The sequence below is a fragment of the Ovis canadensis genome, chromosome 13 (genome assembly GCF_042477335.2).
Source record: "Ovis canadensis isolate MfBH-ARS-UI-01 breed Bighorn chromosome 13, ARS-UI_OviCan_v2, whole genome shotgun sequence".
NCBI classification, from domain to species: Eukaryota; Metazoa; Chordata; class Mammalia; order Artiodactyla; family Bovidae; genus Ovis; species Ovis canadensis.
Genome location: NC_091257.1, coordinates 66,972,968 through 66,996,228, shown reverse-complemented (window position 1 = coordinate 66,996,228; position 23,261 = coordinate 66,972,968). Strand labels below are relative to the sequence as shown.

Genomic DNA, 23,261 nt, shown 5'->3' with positions numbered 1-23,261 from the left:
TTCTTTCTATTTAACAGTTTTATTGAGATATAATCTGCACAGCACAAAATCCACTCATTTAAAGTGTATGATTCAATGATTTTTTTCTTTTTAGTAAATTTACAGAGCTGTGCAAACACTGCCACAATTTCATTTTAGAAACATTTTCATTATTATAGGAAGATCCTGCCTTCGCATTTCCCCATACCTTTAACATCTCTTCCTTGAACTCTTCCCACACAACTCTATTAGTTTCTCTTCTTAACTTTTTCTTGATGGTGTAGAACAGTACTTGTCTAGTTCTTTGCTTATTACTATCTTTTCCTACCTTTCTATGTTAGTATCTCTGATAGAGTCCAGTCCCATGTTAGATAGACCTCTTTCTGCTTTACTCATCTTTAACTAAAAACTTGAGAAAAAGAAGAGGCATGGATGGTAGAAAAAGTGGCATATAAGAGTCCGCATAGTATTCTAAAGTACAATGGTGATGCTCAGAATTCACTACAATAACCTACCTTAAGGCAGAAGGAAAAATAGCTTTTTTTTTTTTTTTTTAATGAGAAAGCAGAACCTAGAGAAAGCAGAGCTAATGAGTAGGGAGAATGGTAAAGACATTTCTTAGGATCACTTAAGATAATTAGGATAGTAACTTTTAATGTAATTTCTATGAGAAGTGTAAAGATATCAACTTGGGATTCAAATAAGAAGGAAGCTTTTTTAGATGAAGATCTAAGGATAGATCAATCAGTTGCCAGGAGATGATAATAATATATGGACTAATCAGAAAAACCTCATGATAACATATCTTGGATACATTCTTAGAAATATTCTACTAAAGGCTACAGAGAAAGGAAACTTTGCAGCCTCTGTCCTTGGAATTCTACAGGCAAGAATACTGGAGTGGGTAGCCAGTTCCTTCTCATTCTCCTCTAGGGGATCTTCACCCAGGGACTGAACCCGTGTCTCCCACAGTGCAGGTAGCTTCTTTACCATTTGAGCCACCAGGGAAGCCCCAAACAACTCTGTGATATGTGTGCTGTGCTTAGTCACTCAGTCATGTCCGACTCTGTGACCCCATGGATTGCAGCCTGCCAGGCTCCTCTGTCCATGGGGATTCTCCAGACAAGAACACTGGAGTGGGTTTCCATGCCCTCCTCTAGGGGATCTTCCCAACCCAGGGATCGAACCCAGGTCTCCCACATTGCAGGCGGATTTTATACCGACTGAGCCATGAGGGAAGCTCCAAAATACTGGAGTGGGTAGCCTATCCCTTCCCCAGGCGTTCTTCTTGACCCAGGAATTGAACTGGAGTCTCCTGCATTGCAGGATTCTTCACCCTCTGACCTACCGGGGAGGCCTCCAAACAGCTCTACAAAGGGAAAATGTAATGTCTGAAACTTCTCAGTGGGGACTTCTCTGATGATGAAATAAATAATTCTAGATACCACTGAGGCAGTATAAACTATAAAACCCACTCAGAAAGCATTTTGGGAATGTGAATATAGAGTAATAAAATTGATCATCAGTTCAGTTCAGTTGCTCAGTCGTGTCCAACTCTTTGTGACCCCATAAACTGCAGCATACCAGGCCTCCCTGTCCATCACCAACTCCTGGAGTCCACCCAAACCCATGTCCATTGAGTCGGTGATGCCAGCCAACCATCTCATCCTCTGTCGTCCCCTTCTCCTCCTGCCCTCAATCTTTCCCAGCATCAGGGTCTTTTCAAATGAGTCAGCTCTTCGCATACAACTGAATAATAATATATCTTTGATAAATCTATTCTAAGGAAATTGTCTGAAATTTAAGAAATTTATATAAAGATGTTCCCATAGCGCATTATTTATGATAGTGAGAAGTTGGAGACATCCTATGTGACTAACAGAGGAGAGTGGATTAAGACAATTATAGCCATACACACACAAAATGATTACATAACCAATCAAAATGTAATTACCACTGTAATATAGCAACATATATATGGTCCTATCACTTCATGGCAGATAGATGGGGAAACAGTGGAAACCGTGGCAGACTTTATTTTTCTGGGCTCCAAAATCACTGCAGATGGTCACTGCAGCCATGAAATTAAAAGACGCTTACTCCTTGGAAGGAAAGTTATGACCAACCTAGATAGCATATTCAAAAGCAGAGACATTGCTTTGCCAACAAAGGTCCATCTAGTCAAGGCTATAGTTTTTCCAGTGGTCATGTATGGATGTGAGAGTTGGACTATAAAGAAAGCTGAGTGCCGAAGAATTGACGCTTTTGAACTGTGGTGTTGGAGAAGACTCTTGAGAGTCCCTTGGACTACAAGGAGATCCAACCAGTCCATCCTAAAGGAGATCAGTCCTGGGTGTTCTTTGGAAGGAATGATGCTGAAGCTGAAACTCCAGTACTTTGGCCACCTGATGCGAAGAGCTGACTCATTGGAAAAGACCCTGATGCTGGGAAAGATTGAGAGCAGGAGAAGGGGACGACGGAGGATGAGATGGTTGGATGGCATACCAACTCAATGGACATGGGTTTGGGTAGACTCCGGGAGTTGGGGATGGACAGGGAGGGCTGGCGTGCTGCGGTTCATGGGGTCGCAAAGAGTCAGACATGACTGAGCGACTGAACTGACTGACTGATATATGTTCACTTACATATTTATATGTTAACCTAAGAAAGATATAAAGCTTATGTATATCACAACTGTTAAAAGTATGCATATAAAAGATAAAAAAGGAATTCACAAAAATTATAATATTACATTGAGTTAGTGAGATTATGGGTGAATTACTACCCAATTTTCTTTGTTGTTGTCATTATTATTTCCAAAGCAGGAAAAAAAAGTTCATTTGTTAGTAGTGAGAATGAATGTCATTAACTGAGGTAAGATGCTTTAAGATGGCTTAACCACATGAAAAAGTATCTGTGAGGTACTACAAGTGCCTTATTACAGAAAGCCCCTTCCCTGCAGTAAAGAAAAAAAGAAAAGCCTGCCATGGGTATTCTTCTTTTCTGGGAGAATTTATTTCAAGTCCCACTATCCTAGAAGGGTGACTTTTTAGTGCATAAAGAAAAGTGGTGAGAAGATGCCAGTCCATACGGAGAGTAAAAAAGCTGGCTTGAAACTCAAGATTCAAAAAACTAAGATCAAGGCATATAGTTCCACCACTTCATGGCAAATAGATGGGGAAAAAGTGGAAGCAGTGACATATTTTATTTTCTTGGACTCCAAAATCACTGCAGATAGCAATTCTAATTATGAAATTAAAAGATGCTTGCTCCTTGCAAGGTAAGTTATAACAAACCTAGACAGTATATTAAAAAGAAGATGTCACTTTGCCAACCAAGGTCTGTATGATCAAAATTATAGTTTTCCCAGTAGTCATGTAGGGATGTGAGAGCTGGAATATAAGGAAGGCTGAATGCCAGAGTTTATGTTTTCAAATTGTGGTGCTGGAGAAGACCCTTGAGAATCTGTGGACTGCAAGGAGATCAAACCAGTCAATTCTATAGGAAATCAGCCCTGAATACTCATTGGAAGGACTGATGCTGAAGCTGAAGCTCTTAATATTCTGGCTACCTGATATGAAGAGCTGACTCACTGGAAAAGACCCTGATGCTGGGAAAGACTGAAGGGAAAAGGAGAAGGGGGCAGGAGAGGAAGAGATGGTTAGATAGCAACACTGATTCAATGGACATGAATTTGAGTAAACAGGAGACCCTGGAGGACAGAAGAGCCTGACATGCTGCAGTCCACAGGGTTGCAAAGAGTCGGACATGACTTAGCAACTAAAAAACAGAAACACCACCAGGGTAAACTGATGCATTCCAAAATACAAACACATAAAAATGTGTCACCTATTGGTAGGTGGGAGGTAAATAGCTTTCTGTACATTTAAACACACATCCTTTGGGCTGGACGTGGTCCTAAGTATGTACCTGTGCTCCATGTAGCAGCTCAGCGGCTCCACGCACGTTGTGATGGCACCAATGGTGAAAGAGGACTTGACATTTGAGTCTGGATGGGTCTGCAGAGCCTGGACAACATCAATAACATCTGTGTAGCTAGGGGGAAAAAGGGAGTAGTTAGTTTACTGAATTGGAGCTTCAGAGTGGGAGAAGAGGGGAATGCCTGCTGAGTGGCTGAGTAGAGCAAGGGTAGAAGGAAACCTAAGAGGAGAGTGCAACAGGCCTCCTTGGGGTCAAGTCACCTCATGATTTAGAGCCCCTGCAGTTTACAGAGTTTCTGTACTTCCAAGTTCCATTAGTCCTAACTGTGCAAGAGTGAGTGGAAGAAAGAACTCTACTGCCCACCCACTTCAGAGAAGCCTGCAGGTGACCCTGGGGCTCTGAGGCAGGACTTGGTATTTTCTAATCAAGCTAAGAGCTCCTGCATTGGTCTGTTTTCTTTAATAACTCTTTCATTTCAGGGAGTACAGTGATCCAGCTGCTAAGTCTGTACCTGGCCACTTTGGCTGAACTGCCCAAACTGCATGATGAATGCAAAAACCTAACTCTCCATGTTGCCTCTTTCTTATCAGTATTTTCTTTATTTAAAAACAAAGAAACCCCACCAGGACTTTAACTTTCTTTCTTCTGATACAACAGATATTCCATACAAGTGTCTTTTGGGCTCTATTTTACATTTGTAATTTAAGCCTGCAATTTTGCCTCATTTTACATTAACTCAACTTTTATTTTTGAGAGATACTTTGTCTTAGATGTAGATAATTTAAAGAATGATTTTTACAATATTCTAGAGTATAAACTAACACAGTCCCTCAAATTCCTTAAAATTAACTTTTTAAGACTCAGATTTTTACAGTTCTACTTATTTGTGTATGTATTCAGTTCCATACAATTCTGTCACCTGTGCAGGCTCCTCTACCACAGTAAAGATACTGAACAGTTTCACACCACAAAGCTCCCTCCATGTTGCCCTTTTATAACCATACCCACCTCCCCGCCTGGCCTCCATTCCCATCCCCAGTTCCTGGCAGCCACTAATCTGTCCACCATTTCTAAAATTTTATCATTTAAAAATACATTAATTCAATTTTTAAAACAACAACCTAATACTCCACTTGGTGTCAAAGCTCAACATCACTGCTCACCTGCAGCAGTAAGTAGAATGGGACCAGGCCACTGCAGGGGCAAGAGAAAACCCTGCCTGACTGCATAGAATTCTATAAATCAAAATAAAGGCCATATTCAAGAAATAAAATTCTCAACTTGGAAGCCTCTGGGGCATCCCCTTACCTCAATACTGGGCTTAAAGGTAGCTGGACACGCTACACTGAGTCTGCCATGTGCTCCCTGCTGAGCCTCAAGGGAATGGGCCCTATCTGTAAGAACACTGTCATAGAGGGCAACACAGCAGGAAATCCATCTGACGTTCCTAGTGTACTAGGGCAGTGACTGGGCAACTGCTGGTTCTGAGAGTACAAGTGGGCTGGCCATACACTGTCACTGAAGTCCGGAGCAGCCAGGACAGCTGGCACTTATGCAGACTTGTACAGTCAGAGACGGGGAGTCAACAATACTCTCTAAAGTAGCAGAAGATGGAAATGACCTCAGCTATACAATGTCAAGGTGCCAAATTTGTCTCCAAGTCCATACCCCCACTGACGTTCACCTCTGGAAGGGTGGCAGGAGCTGACGAAACTGGGCCAACCTTTTTTTTTTTATTATTAGAGATGATGGAAAACAAGTGGTTTCTAGTTTTCTTGCTCTGTGGCTTCCACAACCTAAGCCCACAAGTAGGGTCAACAGAAGGGAAGCCCAAAGCAGATGTAAGAACAAGGTCTAAATAAGAGAAAAGATGGCCTGGCAGGGGACACATTCCCGTTTCCCTCCTGCAGCACCACTGGCCTGGCTTTCCTCCAATTCTTACCATCACATCCAAGAGACCAAACAGGGCTTTGGAACTGGGCCTATTCTTTACTGGAAACAATTAGCCAGTTGCAAATACTAATTATTAGGAGCACAAAACAAAACACCACAGCACAGCACAAAAGCACTTTGTGAGAACTGCCAAAAAGCTTTTTTATTACCAACTATAATGACAGCAGTGAAGAGCACAGCCCATGTTTTCCTGATCTGACATGTTCTCCTGTGGGCCCAGGGGACGATGCGCCTGCTTCCTCCTTCCTAGCCACTTTGTGGATGGGGCTTGAGACTAGGGTGTGGGGACTGTCTGCAACTCCACAGGAGGAGGACTGAAAAAGCTGAAGCTTGCATGCTTCGGTGGCAAAGGAAAAGGCTTAGGGACCACCAGTGTTAGAAGAATTATCAAAGAATCTTGCCAGAAAACCTCCTCCCCAATTCTCTGCCTTTTGAGGATATGTGATGTTGAGGCTGAACTTGAAACTTGGGTGCGATCTTCACCAGTCACTCTGGGCCAAAGGATGGCCACAGGGGTTCCTGTTTGCTAAAGACACTTCTCGTGCATATGTGGAGTTCATTCTGTGCCCCAAGTCAACCACACATGCAATAATGGCAAGGTCACCACACTACCCCACTATTCCCAAAATACTTCCAGGGCTCACCCTTGTAATACCACCAGTAGTCTGGTCTTCTTGCGGACATAGGCTGACTGGCGGGCAGAGCGGTTCTGTTGGGCCTCCAGGGCACTGGAAAGGTATCTCTGGAAGTGGGCAGCATGAAAACATTCGGAGCTGTCCATGACTTGACGGTATACCATCCACCTGGAAATGGCAAGTATAATCTCAGCACGAGGACCTCACCCATAGGTTCTGCCAGTGCATTCACATGTGACTAGTACTCCATAGACTTGGTCCTGTGAACCCACACAGGAGAAAGCAATACTACCAGAAACAGGTAGAGGGCACTGGCTGGGTGTGGAGCCATGTATCCTGAAATCACTTCTATTGGAGCTTTTGGCATGAAATGCTCTGTCACAGGAAGAAAGGTCAGTTAAGCACATGACCAACAGATTTCAGAGTTGAGAAAGACTCCTGAACAGGCAGTCAGTTTCTGAAGAGCCATTCAGAAAAATGGTTTCAGTCCACTTTGCAGTAAAATTCTTGCTAAGAATAAGGAATGAGGGGGTGGGGGAAGAGTTTCCTGGTGCCCTAGTGGTTAGGATTTGGTACTGTCACTGTAGTGGCCCAGGTTCAATCCCTGGTTGGGAACTGAGGTCCCACAAACTGTATGGCACAGCCAAAAATTAAAAAGAATAATGGGTGAGGTGAAGCATTCAGATTGTTTACAGAACATAAGCAATGGGAATGAGGAAGGAACTAGTTAGCTACTGAGTACTTATGAAGGAGGTCTAATATTTCCCCATTATCTCTCCAAAACTCATCTTCCCAACCCCCACAATCTCCCATTCTGAAGTCCCAAACTCCTAGGTGATTTTAGTCTTCTCAATTCTTCTATATGGTCTCCTGCAGGCTGCCTTACTTTGAGGAAGACTGACTAGATATTAAAAGCCTGGTTCAGTCAGCAAGGTTTGTTTAGCAATCTGTCAGCCAAATGGAAGACATGGGTGAATGACTTCTCCAATTTTACCTAAATCAGTGTCCCAGTTCCACCTAAACTCATGCAGTCCCTCTGTGGCCATGGAAAGATCACATCTACCAGCTCTCAAGTTCTAACCAATCTGGTCACAATTCCCAGGCCTTTGCCCATGCTGGTCTTGCTGGTACAGGTCTCTTGCCCAGATATCCAGAGGTTCATCCCTATATACTGTCAGGCCTTTGCTCAAATGTCACCTTTTTAGTGAGGTCTTCCCTGAGTGAGTGAATAAAGTGAAGTCGCTCAGTCATGTCTGACTCTCTGTGATCTCATGGACTGTAGCCTGCCAGGCTCCTCCATCCATGGGATTTTTCCAGGCAAGAATACTGGAGTGGGTTGCCAGTTCCTTCTCCAGGGGATCATCCCAACCCAGGGATCAAACCCAGGTCTCCAACACTGCTGGCAGACTCTTCACTGTCTGAGCCACTTTCCTGAGTATCCAGTTAAAACTGCAATCAGTCCCCCAGCTCAGCTCTCCTATAGCCTTCTCAGCTTTATTTTCTCCACAGCATTTTTCACTAGCTAATGTACTATTTTCCTTAACTGGTTAACTGTCTATCTTCCAAAACTAGAATACAAGCTCTATGAAGGCAGAGATACCACCTGTTTTCTAGTCTGTTTTGTACATTTGTCCCCTACACTTAGAACAGTGTCTGGCATATAGAAAGTACTCAGTATAAATGTGTTAAACAAATGGATGGATGATCACTGTGCCAATATCAATTACACCAAAGGTCAGTGCATGCTGAAGGTTTCCCAGTGCATAGGCAGCAGGCATAGAACCCCTTTCCCCAAAGCAAAGGCAGCAGCCATACTAACCTGCCGTATTCCTTATGCAGAGTGACCAGAAAAGCACAGAGTTCACTAGCGTGACAGCCTGGGAGACCAGTTACAATGCTGATAATTACCTACATGAAAGAAAAGCCATGTGGGTTTGTGATTCAACTGGGAGGCAGCATTGTGTAACAGTTTAAGAGAACTGACTTCTTAAGCCAGGTTCTGTGGGTTTAAACCTCAGCACCAGCACTCACTAACTATGTGACCTTGGGTTCACTACAGAACTGACCTTGCAGGGTGGCTGTGATGATTAACTGAGTTAATATATATAAACAAGGTGCTTGGAACAGTGTCTGGCACACAGCAAACATCATATACAATGTAGTGTTACCATGATAATTTCCATGGAGCAGGTTGTGACTAGATCAGTTAAAAGTATAATGGAAAATACTGGGCGGAAAGGAGGTCTGGGACAAAAATGCCATAGGCTAAATTGGTGTGGTAAACTCAGTGAAAGAGGTGAGAGGCCTGTGCCTTCCAAGCCACATGGCCTGACCTATAGAAACAAACTGGGTGGAAAAAGCACTTCTCAGTCTTGATGGGGAAAAGAGTCAGATTGAACTTTCTTAACCTTGGCACATGACTACATGAAAACAGGGCTGTCTGTAGGGAGACATTTCAACTCAAGAAATCTACTGACGAAAGGTGTCAAGCAGAAGAGGAAGGGAACCATGTACTTGCTGAAGGGTAACAGTGTCAGTGACACAGCGTGGCAAGGGCTCCTTTACATGTGTTTTACTTCACAATACACAAGACTCACTGGGATAGGCCTGGACTTAAATTCAGCTTGGTGGCACTCACCACTTGAACTAGTCACATCAGCACAGAGATGGCTATGGATCCCTCTTCTTTTGTGGGAAATAGTTCTCCCACCTCCCCTCTGACCAGACCCTTAGTCCGATTCCCTTTCTGCATCTGTGGACAGTTCTCCATGTAACTGACTTTCTGTTTATCTTCTCATCCAGATTTTCTCATCTTGGTTCCCATTTCTCAGCATCCAGGCCTCAGCCTCTCAAATCCCAGCAAACATGCTCACAGCCAGACACCTTCTTACTTTAAGGCCAGTTCTATAGCACTTTGTTAATATAAAATACATATATTAAAAAACATTTAAAATATAACATTTTTACTTTTACTCCTGCTTAAGGGAAAAAATGAGGCTTCTAACTACTTAATGCTTCTCTTTCCTTTTGCAGCCAAGTGTCTTCTAGATTTGCATGGAAATAAATGCCCTCTTTGAGCATATTATGACATATAGTTCCAAAGAAATGGTGGGGGGTCAAGAGGAGAGAAGTGTGAAGCAGAAGCGGATTAAAATCCACTCTTGTGAAGACAGTGTTTATAAACTGTCACGTTATCCTGGTGATGCTAGCAAGGTCTTACTAATAAGGCCCTTCCCCTTACTAAGCACAGTGTGCCAGATAAGACCCTGTAACCAGAAAGAGCTGACAGCATGAGAGTACTAAGAAAGAGTTTGGAAGGCCTAGAGAAGCAAGAGGAGGGCACAGAAATATGGCAGGGCTTCATCACTGCCATGGGGCTCAGGTGGCATCAACGAAGATGCCAGTACACTATCAGTGTATAGAGGGGGTTTCATGTGTATCATTACATCAGTATTCAAGGAGGTGGAGAGTCTTATAAAAGGGACTCTGCCTGAGCTCCTTTTTTTAAATGACACTGAATATTAAGGGTAGGTTATCAGGATTATCTTCCCATAAATTCTCAGCTTTTTTGGTGAGCTGCTATACCTTGTCATTTTCTACTCTGTGAATAGGGTTGATTTCAGCTTGCTGCAGTAGGACAGGGAGATGGGTCCTCACCACAGGTTCCTGACTAATGCTGCTGACAGCAAAATGCTGGAGAAACCTAGAAAAACAAAGACAGTGCTATTATGTTACCATCGCCAGCCTTTTCTGAATGTGCCCATTCACATGAGAAACTTATTCAATAGCTGAACAGAGACCTTAGTGAATATCTCTAGTGAATATAATTGTGTATGTTGTTTTCATAATTATCCTTAAGAAGCTATAAAGAAAATGGAGCTTAGAAAGCACCAACACTGAGAGTTATGATGTATTAAAAGAAACAGAAAAACAGAGCTCACCCGTTCAGCTCTGGGAGTTTAGCTGACAGTAGCTTTAGAGGACTCTGTTTCTCCCCAGCAGAATGGCTCAGGACACTGAAGAGCTTCTGTGCCCTGGAGTGTCTGGAATATCAAAGGTTCACAGATTAGAATTTCATCTCCCAACAGCACACATACTTTACATAACTCGTTCTCATATTTTTAAACCAAAGTCCTGTGACAGAGTCAACACTTTGAAAAGAAGTATCTCACTGACTTAAGCAAAATTCGGCGTTAATACAGGATGACTGGTTTGCCTACATAGAAAGCTTAGCCTGAAGCCTTTGTAGTACTACAGTTTTCTGATTCTTGGTGGATTTCATCTGTCTTGACTTCTGTTCCCTAAGAGCACTGACTACCTGCAAACTGGCAGCACTGAAATGACTCTGTTGGCCCTTTCAGAAGCCAGGACTTCTGTGTTACATAATGCAAGTCATCCTGCAGAGACAGCAGACACACACAGCCTAGGGAAGCTAACATAAACATTGAAGGCAGCCACTTACAATCTCTTTTGTTCCACAGATAATCCATCTTCCTGGATCACTTTTAAAGACAGCCCTGAGTTAGTCTGCTGTTGCCAGGGGGAGAAGACCTAAACAAAACAGAATTAGAGCAAAGAACACTATAAACCCAACAACAGGATATGGAACCCACATGGGGATTTGATGGCTGCTGAAAATCTAGACTGTCAGTACAGAGAAAAACCATCATAACAAACAAGTTTGTTTCAAAAATAGAGGCCTGAAGCAATTCTGTTCTGTATTTTTACAAACTAGAATTTCTTTCTGAGTTCCCCTCCCAGGGATTCTGCTCCTTAAGAGAACAGGAAACACAGAGGAGGGTATCACGTAATACTGTTCTGGCAGCAGGGGCACGTTCTTCCCTGGCGACAGGGCCAGACAGGAGCAGTTCAAGCAACTCTTGCCTAGAGGCAGAGGAATGGCTGAAGAGAATCTCTAGGTTCCTAGACTGAAAAGACAAGTACAAGGAGGTAACAGGATCAGCTGGCAGTAAGACGGAGACACAGACTGGCCCTAAAAGCCACTCTGGAGCCAAGGCTGGTTCTTGCCTCTTCCATGTTCTGTGTATCTGTCCTGAGGGAGGGACTATCCTCTCAAAAACTGCTGAGTCACACCTTTCCAAGCATTTCCACCAGAATGAGACTGACCATTTGTATGACTCTGGTTACTGCTTGGTCTCTAAGCAAGCTGTGCAGTTCTTGGTGAGCTCCCTCACTCATGCAGTCTGTACTGACAACCTATAGTGTGCAGCCTGCCGGGGGAACCACTCACAAGGGCAGGGCCTATGAACCATGGAGAAGGACATTTTGGGGTGGGGCAGGAAGCTCTGGAGGAGGGCATGGTAACCCATTTCAGTATTCTTGCCTGGAGAATCCCCACAGACAGAGGAACCCTGATGGGCTACAGCCCACGGGGTAGCGAAGAGTCAGACATGACTGAGCGACTAATCACAGTACAGCACAGCAAGTTCTGATCCAGTAGGTAGGGCCCAACAACTCAATAAAGTAGCTAACAGGGAAATAAGTCTAATTAGCGAAAAAGATTTTTCTCAGAAGCTAAAAAACCTTCTGTTCAGTTTCTTTAGGCTCTCATCTTTTAATGGCAAGAGCACTATTCCAGGACCCAAAGAGATTAGAAGCAGCCATACTCAGAGCAGCCCTTCCCAACTCTCCCTCTCGTTACCTCAGTGTTAGCCCTAAGACACTGCCATACCAATTAAACTACTAGAAAAAAGGGTAGTAATTGTTTTGCTGAATAATGATTGATGTTACCTCTGAGTAAAATGTTTGGTATATCTTGGATTTGGGGAAAAGGACAATCATCAGAAAATTGCTTGATCCATGGAAATGAACTGGAAGATGGGGAAGCAATGAACTTTTGAAGTCTATCAGAAGGGCAGCAACAATACTGGTGGAATCCTGAAGAGAAAGAGGGGGAACATCACTGAGAAAAGCCATTTTGCATGAATTTAGCCCTTACATCTAATGTCAGAACACATATGGTGAATGTCAGTTCAATTATTTTCACATTATGTGGTTCACTGGGATTCAATTACAGAAGTTCCTGCCAACACCCAGTTTTAGGAGATATGGGAAGTACACAATCTTTTCTCCTGAACTGATAATATTATCTCTCTTTCTAGGGTATTAGTCCGTTATCAGACAAATGATTTGCAAGTATTTTCTCCCATTCTGTGAGCTGCTTTTCACATTCTTGATAGTGACTTTTGATGCGGAGAAGTTTTAAACTGGACTTAATAAAGTCCAATTTATATATATTTTTCTTTTGTTGTCTATGCTTTCGGTATCAAATCCAAGAAACTGTTGCTTAATCCTGCCTGGAAAATTCCATGGACAGAGGAGTCTGGCAGGCTATAGTCCATAGGTTTGCAGAGAGTCAGACACAATTGAAGCAACTTAGCACACAGGCATGCATTCTGTTTTCCCAGCACTGTTTAAAAGATTGTCTTTTTTAACTGAATGATCTTGGCATCTTTGTTGAAAACCTTTGACCATATATGCAAGACTTTCTTTGGGGGCTCTCTTTCTTTGGGCTCTCTCTATTCCACTGGTCTATACATCTGATCTTATGCCAATACCACAGGCTTTATGGCACTTAGGCTTCAGTAGTTGGAGTAAGAGGGCTCAGTAATTGCGATTTCCGGGCTCTAGAGGACAGGCTCAATAGTTGTGGTCCAGGCTTAGCTGCTCCAAGGCATGTGGGATCTTCCTGGACCAGGGACTGAACCCATGTCTCCCTCACTGGCAAGTGGATTCTTTACCACTGAACCACGAGGGAAGTCCTCAACTTTCTTCTTTTAAAGACTGCTTTGACTATTTGGGCGTGGGGTTTTCCCTGAGATTCCATAAGAATTTTAGGATGGAATTTTTCATTTCCTCAAAAAATGACATTGAGATTTCAATAGAAATCTATAGGTTGCTTTGGGTAGTACTGTTATTTTAATAATATTAAGTTTTCCAATCCAGGAACATGGAATTTCTTACCATTTACTTAGGTTTTCTTTAATTTCTTTCAGCAATGCATTGTGGGTTTTGGTGTTTAAATCTTTCAATTCCTCAGTTAAACTTATTGAAATTGTTTTCTTAAGAACCTTGTCAGATTATTCACAGTGGGGTATGGAAATGCAATCTTTTTTTAAACTGTTTATTTTCTATTCTGAAATGTTGGTAAATTTATTAATTCTAACAGTTTGTGTATGTAGTCGGAATTTCTACATATAAAGCATGTCATCCATGAAGAGAGCTAATTTTACTCCTTTTCTTGCCAATTAAATGCTCATCTCTTTTTCTTGCCTAACTTGTTCTCACTAGGACTTCCAATACCATGTTGAATAGACATGGCAAAAACAAGTATTTTTGTCTTGTTTCTGATATTAGGGGAAAGAGTTTTTTTAATATTTAAGTTTTTGTAATGAAAATCACACTCATTAAATAAAAATTTGAGAAAAATATAAAAATAAAATACAGAAAAAAGGTTTAAAATATTAATTCAAAGTCCCATTACTCAATTTCAACTACAGCTAACATTTTGTACTTTTCCTTCTAGTCTTCTGTTCCTGTTCATTCACTGACTCCCTTTTTTATGACTGGGAAGTCATACTTACTTTTACAGCTCCAAATCTTGCTTTTACAACTTAATTTACCATTAGTATCTACCATGTTGTTGTAAACTATCTGTCAGCATTTTCAAAGACTGCATTCTAATCCCTTCTTAGCCCACCACTATGACTGGACATTCCATATTATCAATTCCACTTCACCTTCTGTCTACTGTACCTTTTATCTACTCTTTACTAACTTACTGTTATACACGGTAGTGTAAGGCTATATCTGTTGTGCTTCCACATATCTGTTAACTAACCTCAGGTTCTCTGAACACCCATGATTTGGCACTCAGTACTTTCATGTTGATAAAGACAGAGCTTGTCATAGAAGTAAAATATTAACTCATTTAAAAAAATCACTAAAAATCATTTTCCTGGTTTGTGCTTTTGCTTTGAATATTTTGTAGAGATTTAAATTATTAGTCTGAAAAACTTTATGCTCTTATCTATACAATGGAATACTACTCATCAATAAAGCAATAAAAAGGAAAAACTATTGATACACACAACACTGATGAACCTTAAAAACCATGCTGAGTCAAAAATGCTAGACTCAAAAGGGTTCAGAATGTATGATGTCCACTTATTAAACATTTTAGAAAATGCAAACTAATCTACAATGACAGAAAGCTAGTAAGTGGTTGCCTAAAGCCAGAAGTCAGGGAGAAATATGTCTACAAAAAGTTATTAGAAGACTTCTGGGAGGGTTGGGCCTGACAAAAATCTTTCTCTTGACTGTGCTGGTGGTTTCATGAGTATATACATCTGTCAAAACTTTAAATGGATACAGTTAATTGTATATTTTATTTAATCTAACATATCTAAAATACTATTTTAAATATAATCAATATAAGAGTATTAGATGTTTTACATGCTTTTTTAACATATAGTCGATGTACAATACTATATAAATTTCAGGTGTACAACATAGTGATTCACAATTTTTAAAGGTTATAATTCGTTTATAATTATTATAAAAATAATGGCTCTATATCCTGCATTGTACACTAAGTCCTTGTAGCTAGTTAATTGCATTTAAAATCTACTTCAATAAATTATCAGCAAAAATTGAAAAAATCAAATCTGACAAACTTTTTCTTTAGAATTTCTTGAGTCATTTTTAAGCTTAAGATTAGGAAGTCTTCCTGTCCCTAAATATTTAATAAATATTCCTTTTTATATTCTTAACTGGACTTATTGTGGTGACCATTTAATAATATACATGTCTAAGAGAGTAGATCTTAAAAGTTATCAGAATCTGAAAAAGAATGGATATATACAGTATACAGTTGAATCATTTTGCTATACACCTGAAACTACTGCAAACTGTAAATCAACTATACACCAAATAAATATTAAATTTTAAAAAGCTCTCACCATAAGAAAATAATTCATAGCTATAGTCTACTTATGAAATTTTAAAGTATTTTACTTTTCTCAAAAGTTCATTTTGACTTTTGATATGAGTTAAAACCCAGCCCCCACCCCAAAATGAAGTAATTTATTATTCCAGCACTTAAGATTCATCCTTTCTTTCCTGATGTTGGAAGACTCTTTAACCTAATATTAAAGCTTTCACCTAACAAAACCATCTAATCTGTCTGGATGGTCTGCCTACATTTTTGAACAGCCTTTAAGGAAGCAAGTTCTGTGTGGAAGAAAGAACTCTTTCTAACTTGCTAACAGAATTTATTTTCAGAACTATTTGACCAAACCACTTCACCTGGTCTCTTTCCCGGCTCCCAAACAAGCTGGTTTTGAGGCTGAGACCCTGCAGGGTGGAGAGCCTGCCCTTTGCTCTGCTGTCGTACTACGATGAGCCGTGCCCTGGCCAGACAGTACAGGCTACAGGAAAACTCACAGCTACCCACATCCCCACAAGGGAAGGGGGACTTGTTGTTGCAGACTATAGAATTAAAGGATGGTTCTGGGAGTGGAACTTTCATAGAGCTGGAGGTTAATTCTGAGTATAAGAGGGGGTAGAACTAAGTCTTCAAGGAGAAATTAGTTATTTCTCTTCTTTTCAGGCTTGCTTATAATTCTTTCTCATGTTAACGAGTGAGTGAAACCCCAACAATGTCACAGGAAGCTGTTTCTTTCCAGTTCTTCAGTGGGTGAGTCTTTATGTCTCTGGGTCGGAGGCTACCTGTGAAGGGTTACTGGAGGCCACCTTCAGCTGGTCTTCTTCAGGATAAGTTAACTGGGCATGGGTAGCTGCTGGCCCTCTTGACCAAGAAGTCATTTATACTTAACTCCTTTACAAAGCGGCAGAGCTGATGAGGCTGACAAGAGCTTCTCTCTCCATGACTTCCCTGCCTGCTTGCCTGCCTCAAGGGCAGTGCTGGTTCCTAACCCACTGACTTGCAGTGATAGAGGGACAGGGAGTTATTTGATTTTCCCCTCAGAAGTGTGAGTATCTTTCTAAACATCAAAACTTGGATTGTAAAACACCTACCCCATCATAGAATAAAATGGAATTCATGTGGTCCTTGGAAATGATGATATTTCCGTGATGACGATCAGAAAACAGAAGGCCGTTAGAGAAGAAATGTACTTTTCCTGGAAGGAAAAGAGAGCTGGTCAGAGCTCTGAGGGCTGGATTCTAGTGGCCAGTATCACAGTGTTCTTCCTGCAGGTCCTAGGGCAAGCCAGAGTGGTAACTAGAGATCTTCTGCAGTGCTTAAGTTAAACAATCTTGAGCTTCTGGTTCAAGATGGTGGAGTAGAAGGACGTGTGCTCACCTCCTCCGCGAGAGTACCAAAATTGCAACTAGCTGTTGAACAGCCATCAACAGGAGGACACTGGAACCCACCAAAAAAGATACCCCACATCCGAAGACAAAGAAGCCCAGCAAGATGGTAGGAGGGGTGCAATCATGACAAAATCAAATCCCATACCTGCCAGGTTGGTGACTCACAGTCTGGAGAACAATAATACCAAAGAAGTTCTTGCACTATTGTGAAGGTTCTAAACCTCATGTCAGGCTTCCCAGCCTAGGGATCTGAAAAAGGGACCAGGAATCCCCAGGGAATCTGGCCTTCAGGGCCAGAAGGATTTGATTACAGGCCTTCCACAGGACTGGGGGAACAGACCCCTCAGTTGTGGAGGGCACAAACAAAATTCTGCACGCACCAAGACCCAGAGGAGAGGAGCAGTGACCCCATAGGAGACTGAAGCAAAACTATCTGCTAGTGTTGGAGGGCCTCTTGTGGAAGCGTGGGTCACCAGGTGCTTGCCACAGGGACAGGCGGACTGGAAGGTCCCCCTTGGTGTAAACCCCCTTGGGGTTCACCATTAACCCTACCATAGAGGCTGTAGACCTCAGGGCTGTGTTGCCTCAGCCCAAACAACTGAGGTTCAGATAATTGGATTAAAGCTTTACTGGGCAAGGCCCTGCCCACCAGAGCAAGACAGTTTTTCTCATCACCAGTTTCTACCATCAAGAAGCTTACATAAGACTCAACCTCATCCATCAGAGGGCAGACAGAAGAAGCAAGAAGAAGCACTGTCTCATAGCAGCTAAAACAAAAACATATTACAGAAAATTAATCAAGATGAAAAAACAGAAAGTTATGTCCCAGATGAAGGGACAAGATAAAATCCCAGAAAAACAATGAAATGAAGTGGAGATAGGCAACCTTCCAGAAAAAAAATTCAGAAAAATGATAGTGAAGGTGATCCAGGGTCTTGGGAAAAGAATGGAGGCATAGATTGAGAAGATGCAAGAAATGTTTACCAAAGACCTAGAAGAACTAAAGAACAAACAGAGATGAATAATATGCTAGATGGAGTCAATAATGGATAAATGACCTGGAGGACAGAATGGTGGAAATCACTGCTACAAACAGAATACAGAAAAAAGAATGCAAAGAAATGAAGACAGCCTAAGAGAACTCTGGGACAACATTAAACACACCAACATTCGCATTATAGAGGTCCTAGAAGGAGAAGAGAGAGAGAAAGAACCTGAGAAAGTAGCTGAAAACTTCCCAAACATGGGAAGGGAAACAGTCAACCAAGTCCAGGAAGCACAGAGAGTCCCAGGAAGGATAAACCCAAGTAGGAATACACCGAGACACACAATAGTCAAAATGACAGAAACTGAAGACAGAGATGATATATTAACAGCAACAAGGGAAAGATAACAAATTACAAGGGAACTCCCATCAGGCTATTAGCTGATTTCTCAACAGAAACTCTACAAGCCAAAAGGGAATGGCATGACATATTTAAAGTGATGAAAGGGGAGAACCTACAACCAAGAATATTCCACCCAACAAGACTCTCCTTCAGATATGACGGAGAGAAATCAAAAGCTTTCCAGACGAGCAAAAATTAAGAGAATTCAGCACCACCAAACCAGCTTTCCAACAAATGCTACAGAAACTTCTTTAGGCAGGAAACACAACAGAAGGAAAAGACCTACAGAAAATAAACCCAAAACAATTAAGAAAACGGTAATAGAACCATGAATGTGAAGTCGTGAAGTCGCTTAGTTGTGTCTGACTCTTTGCAACCCTACAGACTGTAGCCTACTAGGCTCCTCCGTCCATGGGATTTTCCAGACAAGAGTACTGGAGTGGGTTGCCACTTCCTTCTCCAGAGAATCTTCCTGACCCAGGGATCGAACCCGGGTCTCCCGCATTGTAGGCAGACGCTTTACCGTCTGAGCCACCGTGAAATGGCCGTGAAATAGAACCATACATATCTATAATTACCTTAAATGTAAGTGTATTAAATGTACCAACCAAAAGACAGAGACTGGCTGGCTGGCTGAAAAAGTGAAACATATGCGCTTACACTTACCGCATCACTCTGCTTGACCCCCCAAACTGTATATAATTACTTCATATTGTTAAGTTAATCATGTTCCCATTATGGCTTGCAATTATAATTATCTTTTATTTTTTGTCTGGCTATTGATTGTGAAAACTGATAAATGTCTTTTACTGTTGTGATTATATAACTATTACTCATTTAATCCCATTGTATCATGATTGATCAATGGAAAAATAATAGAACTCTGTGTCACCAAAACTAGGATCTAACAGAAAAACCTGTAATCACTTTTTAAAATCCAGATGCATATTAGAATTATCCTGAAATATTTTGAAAAATAAAATTGCTCTGGTATTTTTTTTCTCTCCAGAGCTCCAGATATGATTCTAATGAGCAGTCATGTTTAAAAACAACTGGATGGCATGATGATATTTTACTTTTATCTAGTTTGTTTCACTTTTTCTATTCATATTCAGTGCTTCCGTTTCATTATTATTTTCTCCAACTTCTCCATCTTTTTTTTTTATGTTCTTTCTCAAGCCTTTGAGAAAAGTATAGTAGAAAAGTATATATATAACTATGTATAATTATTTTAGAAAACTGATGAGTTTTTGCCTAACTAAAAAAATTTTGACATTTTGATTCCACTTGTTTGAGTTAGTATGAATAGAATGCTAGATTTCTAATTAAAAAATAGATGTGCAACAAGCAATAAAGGTTTACTGTACAGCATATGGAACCATAGTCAATATCTTGTAATAACCTATGATGGGAAATAATTTCAAAAACAATCTATGAGTATTTGTATAACTAAATTACCTTGCTGCACACCTGAAACAGTATAAGTCATATATATTTCAATAATATATATATTAAAAAAATAAAAACAATCTTTATGCTGAGCCTTCTGCTCTGAGAAAGCCATGTATCCTCCGAGGGCCTGAGAGAGAAATGAAGCATCAGATATAGTCTTTGCATAAGAATCAGAAAAAACAACAAGTGAATAAGCTATCAGCTGATGAAGCGAAGCAAAATTCACATTCACATATGGGTGTCTTCCAGGAAAATACACTAAAAAAGACTTTGAGTATGTCTGCTCCATTACTAAGTTTACAGATGCTCCTTTCTTCTATTTTGGCAGAAGCTGGCTCAGCTCTGAAGAGACCACATCTCTCACTTAAGGCCCAAGAAAGAGCACTGTGGCCTCAGCTGTTGGGGACTGGTGAAGGGTGCTGAAAGGCCCCTTGCTAGCACAGGAACATGTGCGTTAGGCAATAAGAGTGTTCTACAGACACTGGAGGCTGCTGTTCTGTAATTCCCAAAAACAAGATGGGTAGAAAACAGACACTGAGTGTGGGTTTCTTATGACAAGGATTCAGATTTAAGGAGAGCTGCTTGCTTCCTAGGCAGCCAAGGTTACAAAGCAGCTCAATATAGGCCCTACTGAGTAGATCATAGAAATAATGGACAACTAAGGTAATAAGGATTAAGGCTGGGCCTGGGCTTGCTTTGGAGACCCAAATGAGACAACCAGGGCACCCATAAGACCACGAGGTGAAGTTGTTCTCTGGAACTGGTCCAAGCTGGATCCTTCTTGTTCCTGTAATAGCCTTTCTTTTCATGCTTTCACAGGCAGAGAAGAGATAGTGTTTCTTAGAGCTCAAGGCAAGGCTAAGGGAACAGCACCAGTATCTTATTGCTAAGGCAGAGTTGGTGGCTCGGACGGTAAAGCATCTGCCTGCAATGCGGGAGACCTGGGTTTGATCTCTGGGTTGGGAAAATCCCCTGGAGAAGGAAAAGGCAACCCACTCCGGTACTCTTGCCTGGAAAATCCCATGGACGGAGAAGCCTGGTAGGCTACAGTCCACGGGGTTGTAAAGAATTGGATACAACTGAGTGACTTCACTTTCCAGAGAAGGCGATGGCACCCCACTCCAGTACTCTTGCCTGGAAAATCCCATGGATGGAGGAGCCTGGTAGGCTGCAGTCCATGGGGTCGCGAAGAGCTGGACACGACTGAGCAACTTCACTTTCACTTTTCACTTTCATGCATTGGAGAAGGAAATGTCAACCCACTCCAGTGTTCTTGCCTGGAGAATCCCAGGGATGGGGGAGCCTGGTGGGCTGCCGTCTATGGGGGTCACAGAGTCGGACATGACTGAAGCGACTTAGCAGAAGCAGCAGCAGCAGCAGCAGAGTGACTTCACTTTCACTTTTTTTTCCAAGGCAGAAGACATGAGACTAAGAAGAGGGATTGATTCCTTGAGCTGTAGTTCTAAAAAGTTAGCCCCAAAGCTCTGGAAGGCTACAATGATATGAAAAGCAAAGGCCAAGTTTTGAAGGTTTCCTGAGGAGGTGGGGTTTCAGGAGGCACAGAGGGGCCTAGTGAGTATGTGTGCTTGTGTGTGTGTATTAATGAGGTGTGGGGAGGAATGCGAGAGGTGGAGGCAGTTTTTAGGTACAAGAGGAAGGTTTGAAATCTGAATATCAACTGACGAACTAGATGAGTAGTCAGAGGGAACTAATGGCATTCTTACCAGCCAGCCCAGTTCAAAGCACTCAATGGTTCAAGTCCAATAAGGTTCCCACCCGCTAACAAGTAAAACCTAGCCTCACCTACACACAGTCTTGCCCTATGACTCTCCTGAGTGGAGGTTCCTCATGCCCCAGCCTCATCCTGCACTCACACCAAGGTTTGTCACTGCTGTTCCCAGACCATTCCCTCCCCATCTGGCATAACACTTTCACTCCCTTAGAGACTCAAACCTCTCCTTTCCTTCACTGCCCACATCTACTGCCCTCCTAATTATGCCACAACACTTTAAATAGCTTCTGAATGTGCTCACAGTCTTCTTTTCCGAAGCCAATACTCCCTTTCCCTCTGAGATCTGGCCTTGCTGCTCCTCAATCCCAGCTCCACAGTGGTAAAGCAGCACCCAGAATGTCTTAACTTCTGAAATCTTGAGCTCCAGAACCTAATCTCTGACTACAGTATGGCATCATCCTTTTAACTATCTCCCTCCCGAAACCTCATTCTGTGATGTCACTGAGCCTTCAAAGCCTTTGGTTCTCTCATTTTCTCTTACTGCTCAAAAATTTCTGACTTTCCTCTCAACTATACCCAGGGCTGATCCACAAGGACAGGGATGGGAATAGATTTTACTCATAGCATGTCATATACATTATAGTTTTCCATCTTTGCAGCTACTATTGGGAGGGAACAGTATTCTTAGAGAATTGATGGGGAAACTCAAAGTTTAAAGAGATCTTCCCAAAAGTCACAGAACTACTTGTTAGTGGAGACAAGTACAGAACACAGGTTTGTCTGATGCCAGAGCACTGTACATGCTGGCCACTTCAGTTCTCTTACATTTTTCCTTCACCTTTGCTCTCTCCACAGCCCATCTGCTGCTAACTGGATGAGGTACCTTCTCTGCTTCCTCAATCTCAAAAAGCCTTCAAGTGCTGCCTGGCAGTCCCACCACTGCTACCTCTGTCTACCAATTCCTCCAGGGCGTGGCCAAAACCCTCAGCACTCTCCTAACACTACAATTTCATAAACTCCAGCTATAAGATGGCTTTACCTACTGTTACAGAGAAAAGAAGGATCAACAGGTGTAATCAGGTAGAAACCGTTCCCTACCTACTGCTTAGTTATCTGGGCTCTTCCATGTCCTGGGGTCACTGTCTACCTATGTATCTCTAACGTGAAGCTTCTTAAGAACAAGTACCACTTAAAGACCTCCTAGACAAACCTCAGAATCACTCCAAAGCTTCCAGAAAAGAGCACAGATCTGAAAGTTGGCATATTCCACGTAGTCACTGGGAAGATGGGAAAAGAGGTGGATCAGGGAGGTCACCTCCAGCACTTCTACTCCCTCTAGATTCTGAAGCCTCAAAACAAAATGGAAAAGAGGAAGGGAGAAATTCACAAGGCAGTATGGAAAAGCACTCACTATGGGACCTGACCCAGGGCAAGGACTCAGTACACAAGAGCTGGTTATTGCACTAGTGCAGAGACGGTTTGATGTCACAGCTACCCATTAGTTTTGCTCTGGGAATAGTAACATGTAAGATAACTGAAGTCCATCACTGAGTGGTCCAGTGCCAGTGCCCTGGTCTCTCAGATCCCAACTGACTTGCAGTAGTAATACTTTAGGTATCTGTTCTGGACTCATGACTGTCAAACTGTGGTCTGATGGGACGTGATTTTGTACGGGCTTCTCAGTGACTGTGGGAGCCAAATCCTAAGGCCTTCTCCCTGTCTTCTTATTCAGTCATTGGTGCCTTGCTTGATGGGCTCTGTCATTCCTTCTCTATTCTGTGAGTCTGAAAAGTCAAGGTAAGAGGAAATTCATACTCAGTACCC

At 42.0% G+C, this 23,261-nt stretch overlaps 1 protein-coding gene across 7 annotated transcripts in view; it reads right to left on the bottom strand.

Moving 5' to 3' along the window:
• The window catches only part of DNAAF9 (dynein axonemal assembly factor 9), a 173,396-nt gene that overhangs the window by 38,977 nt on the left and 111,158 nt on the right, over nt 1-23,261 (bottom strand). For all 7 annotated transcript variants that reach the window (XR_011248201.1, XM_069548086.1, XM_069548087.1 and 4 more), the window contains 8 exons: nt 16,569-16,672; nt 12,261-12,407; nt 10,972-11,060; nt 10,451-10,552; nt 10,095-10,212; nt 8,329-8,417; nt 6,519-6,677; nt 3,910-4,035 (listed from right to left, as the gene is read on the bottom strand). Coding sequence is in view for 6 of the 7 variants with exons in the window: in XM_069548086.1 (XP_069404187.1) it covers nt 3,910-4,035; nt 6,519-6,677; nt 8,329-8,417; nt 10,095-10,212; nt 10,451-10,552; nt 10,972-11,060; nt 12,261-12,407; nt 16,569-16,672 (934 nt within the window). In the remaining variant the exon portion in view is untranslated. The remainder of the gene's footprint in view (nt 1-3,909; nt 4,036-6,518; nt 6,678-8,328; nt 8,418-10,094; nt 10,213-10,450; nt 10,553-10,971; nt 11,061-12,260; nt 12,408-16,568; nt 16,673-23,261) is intronic.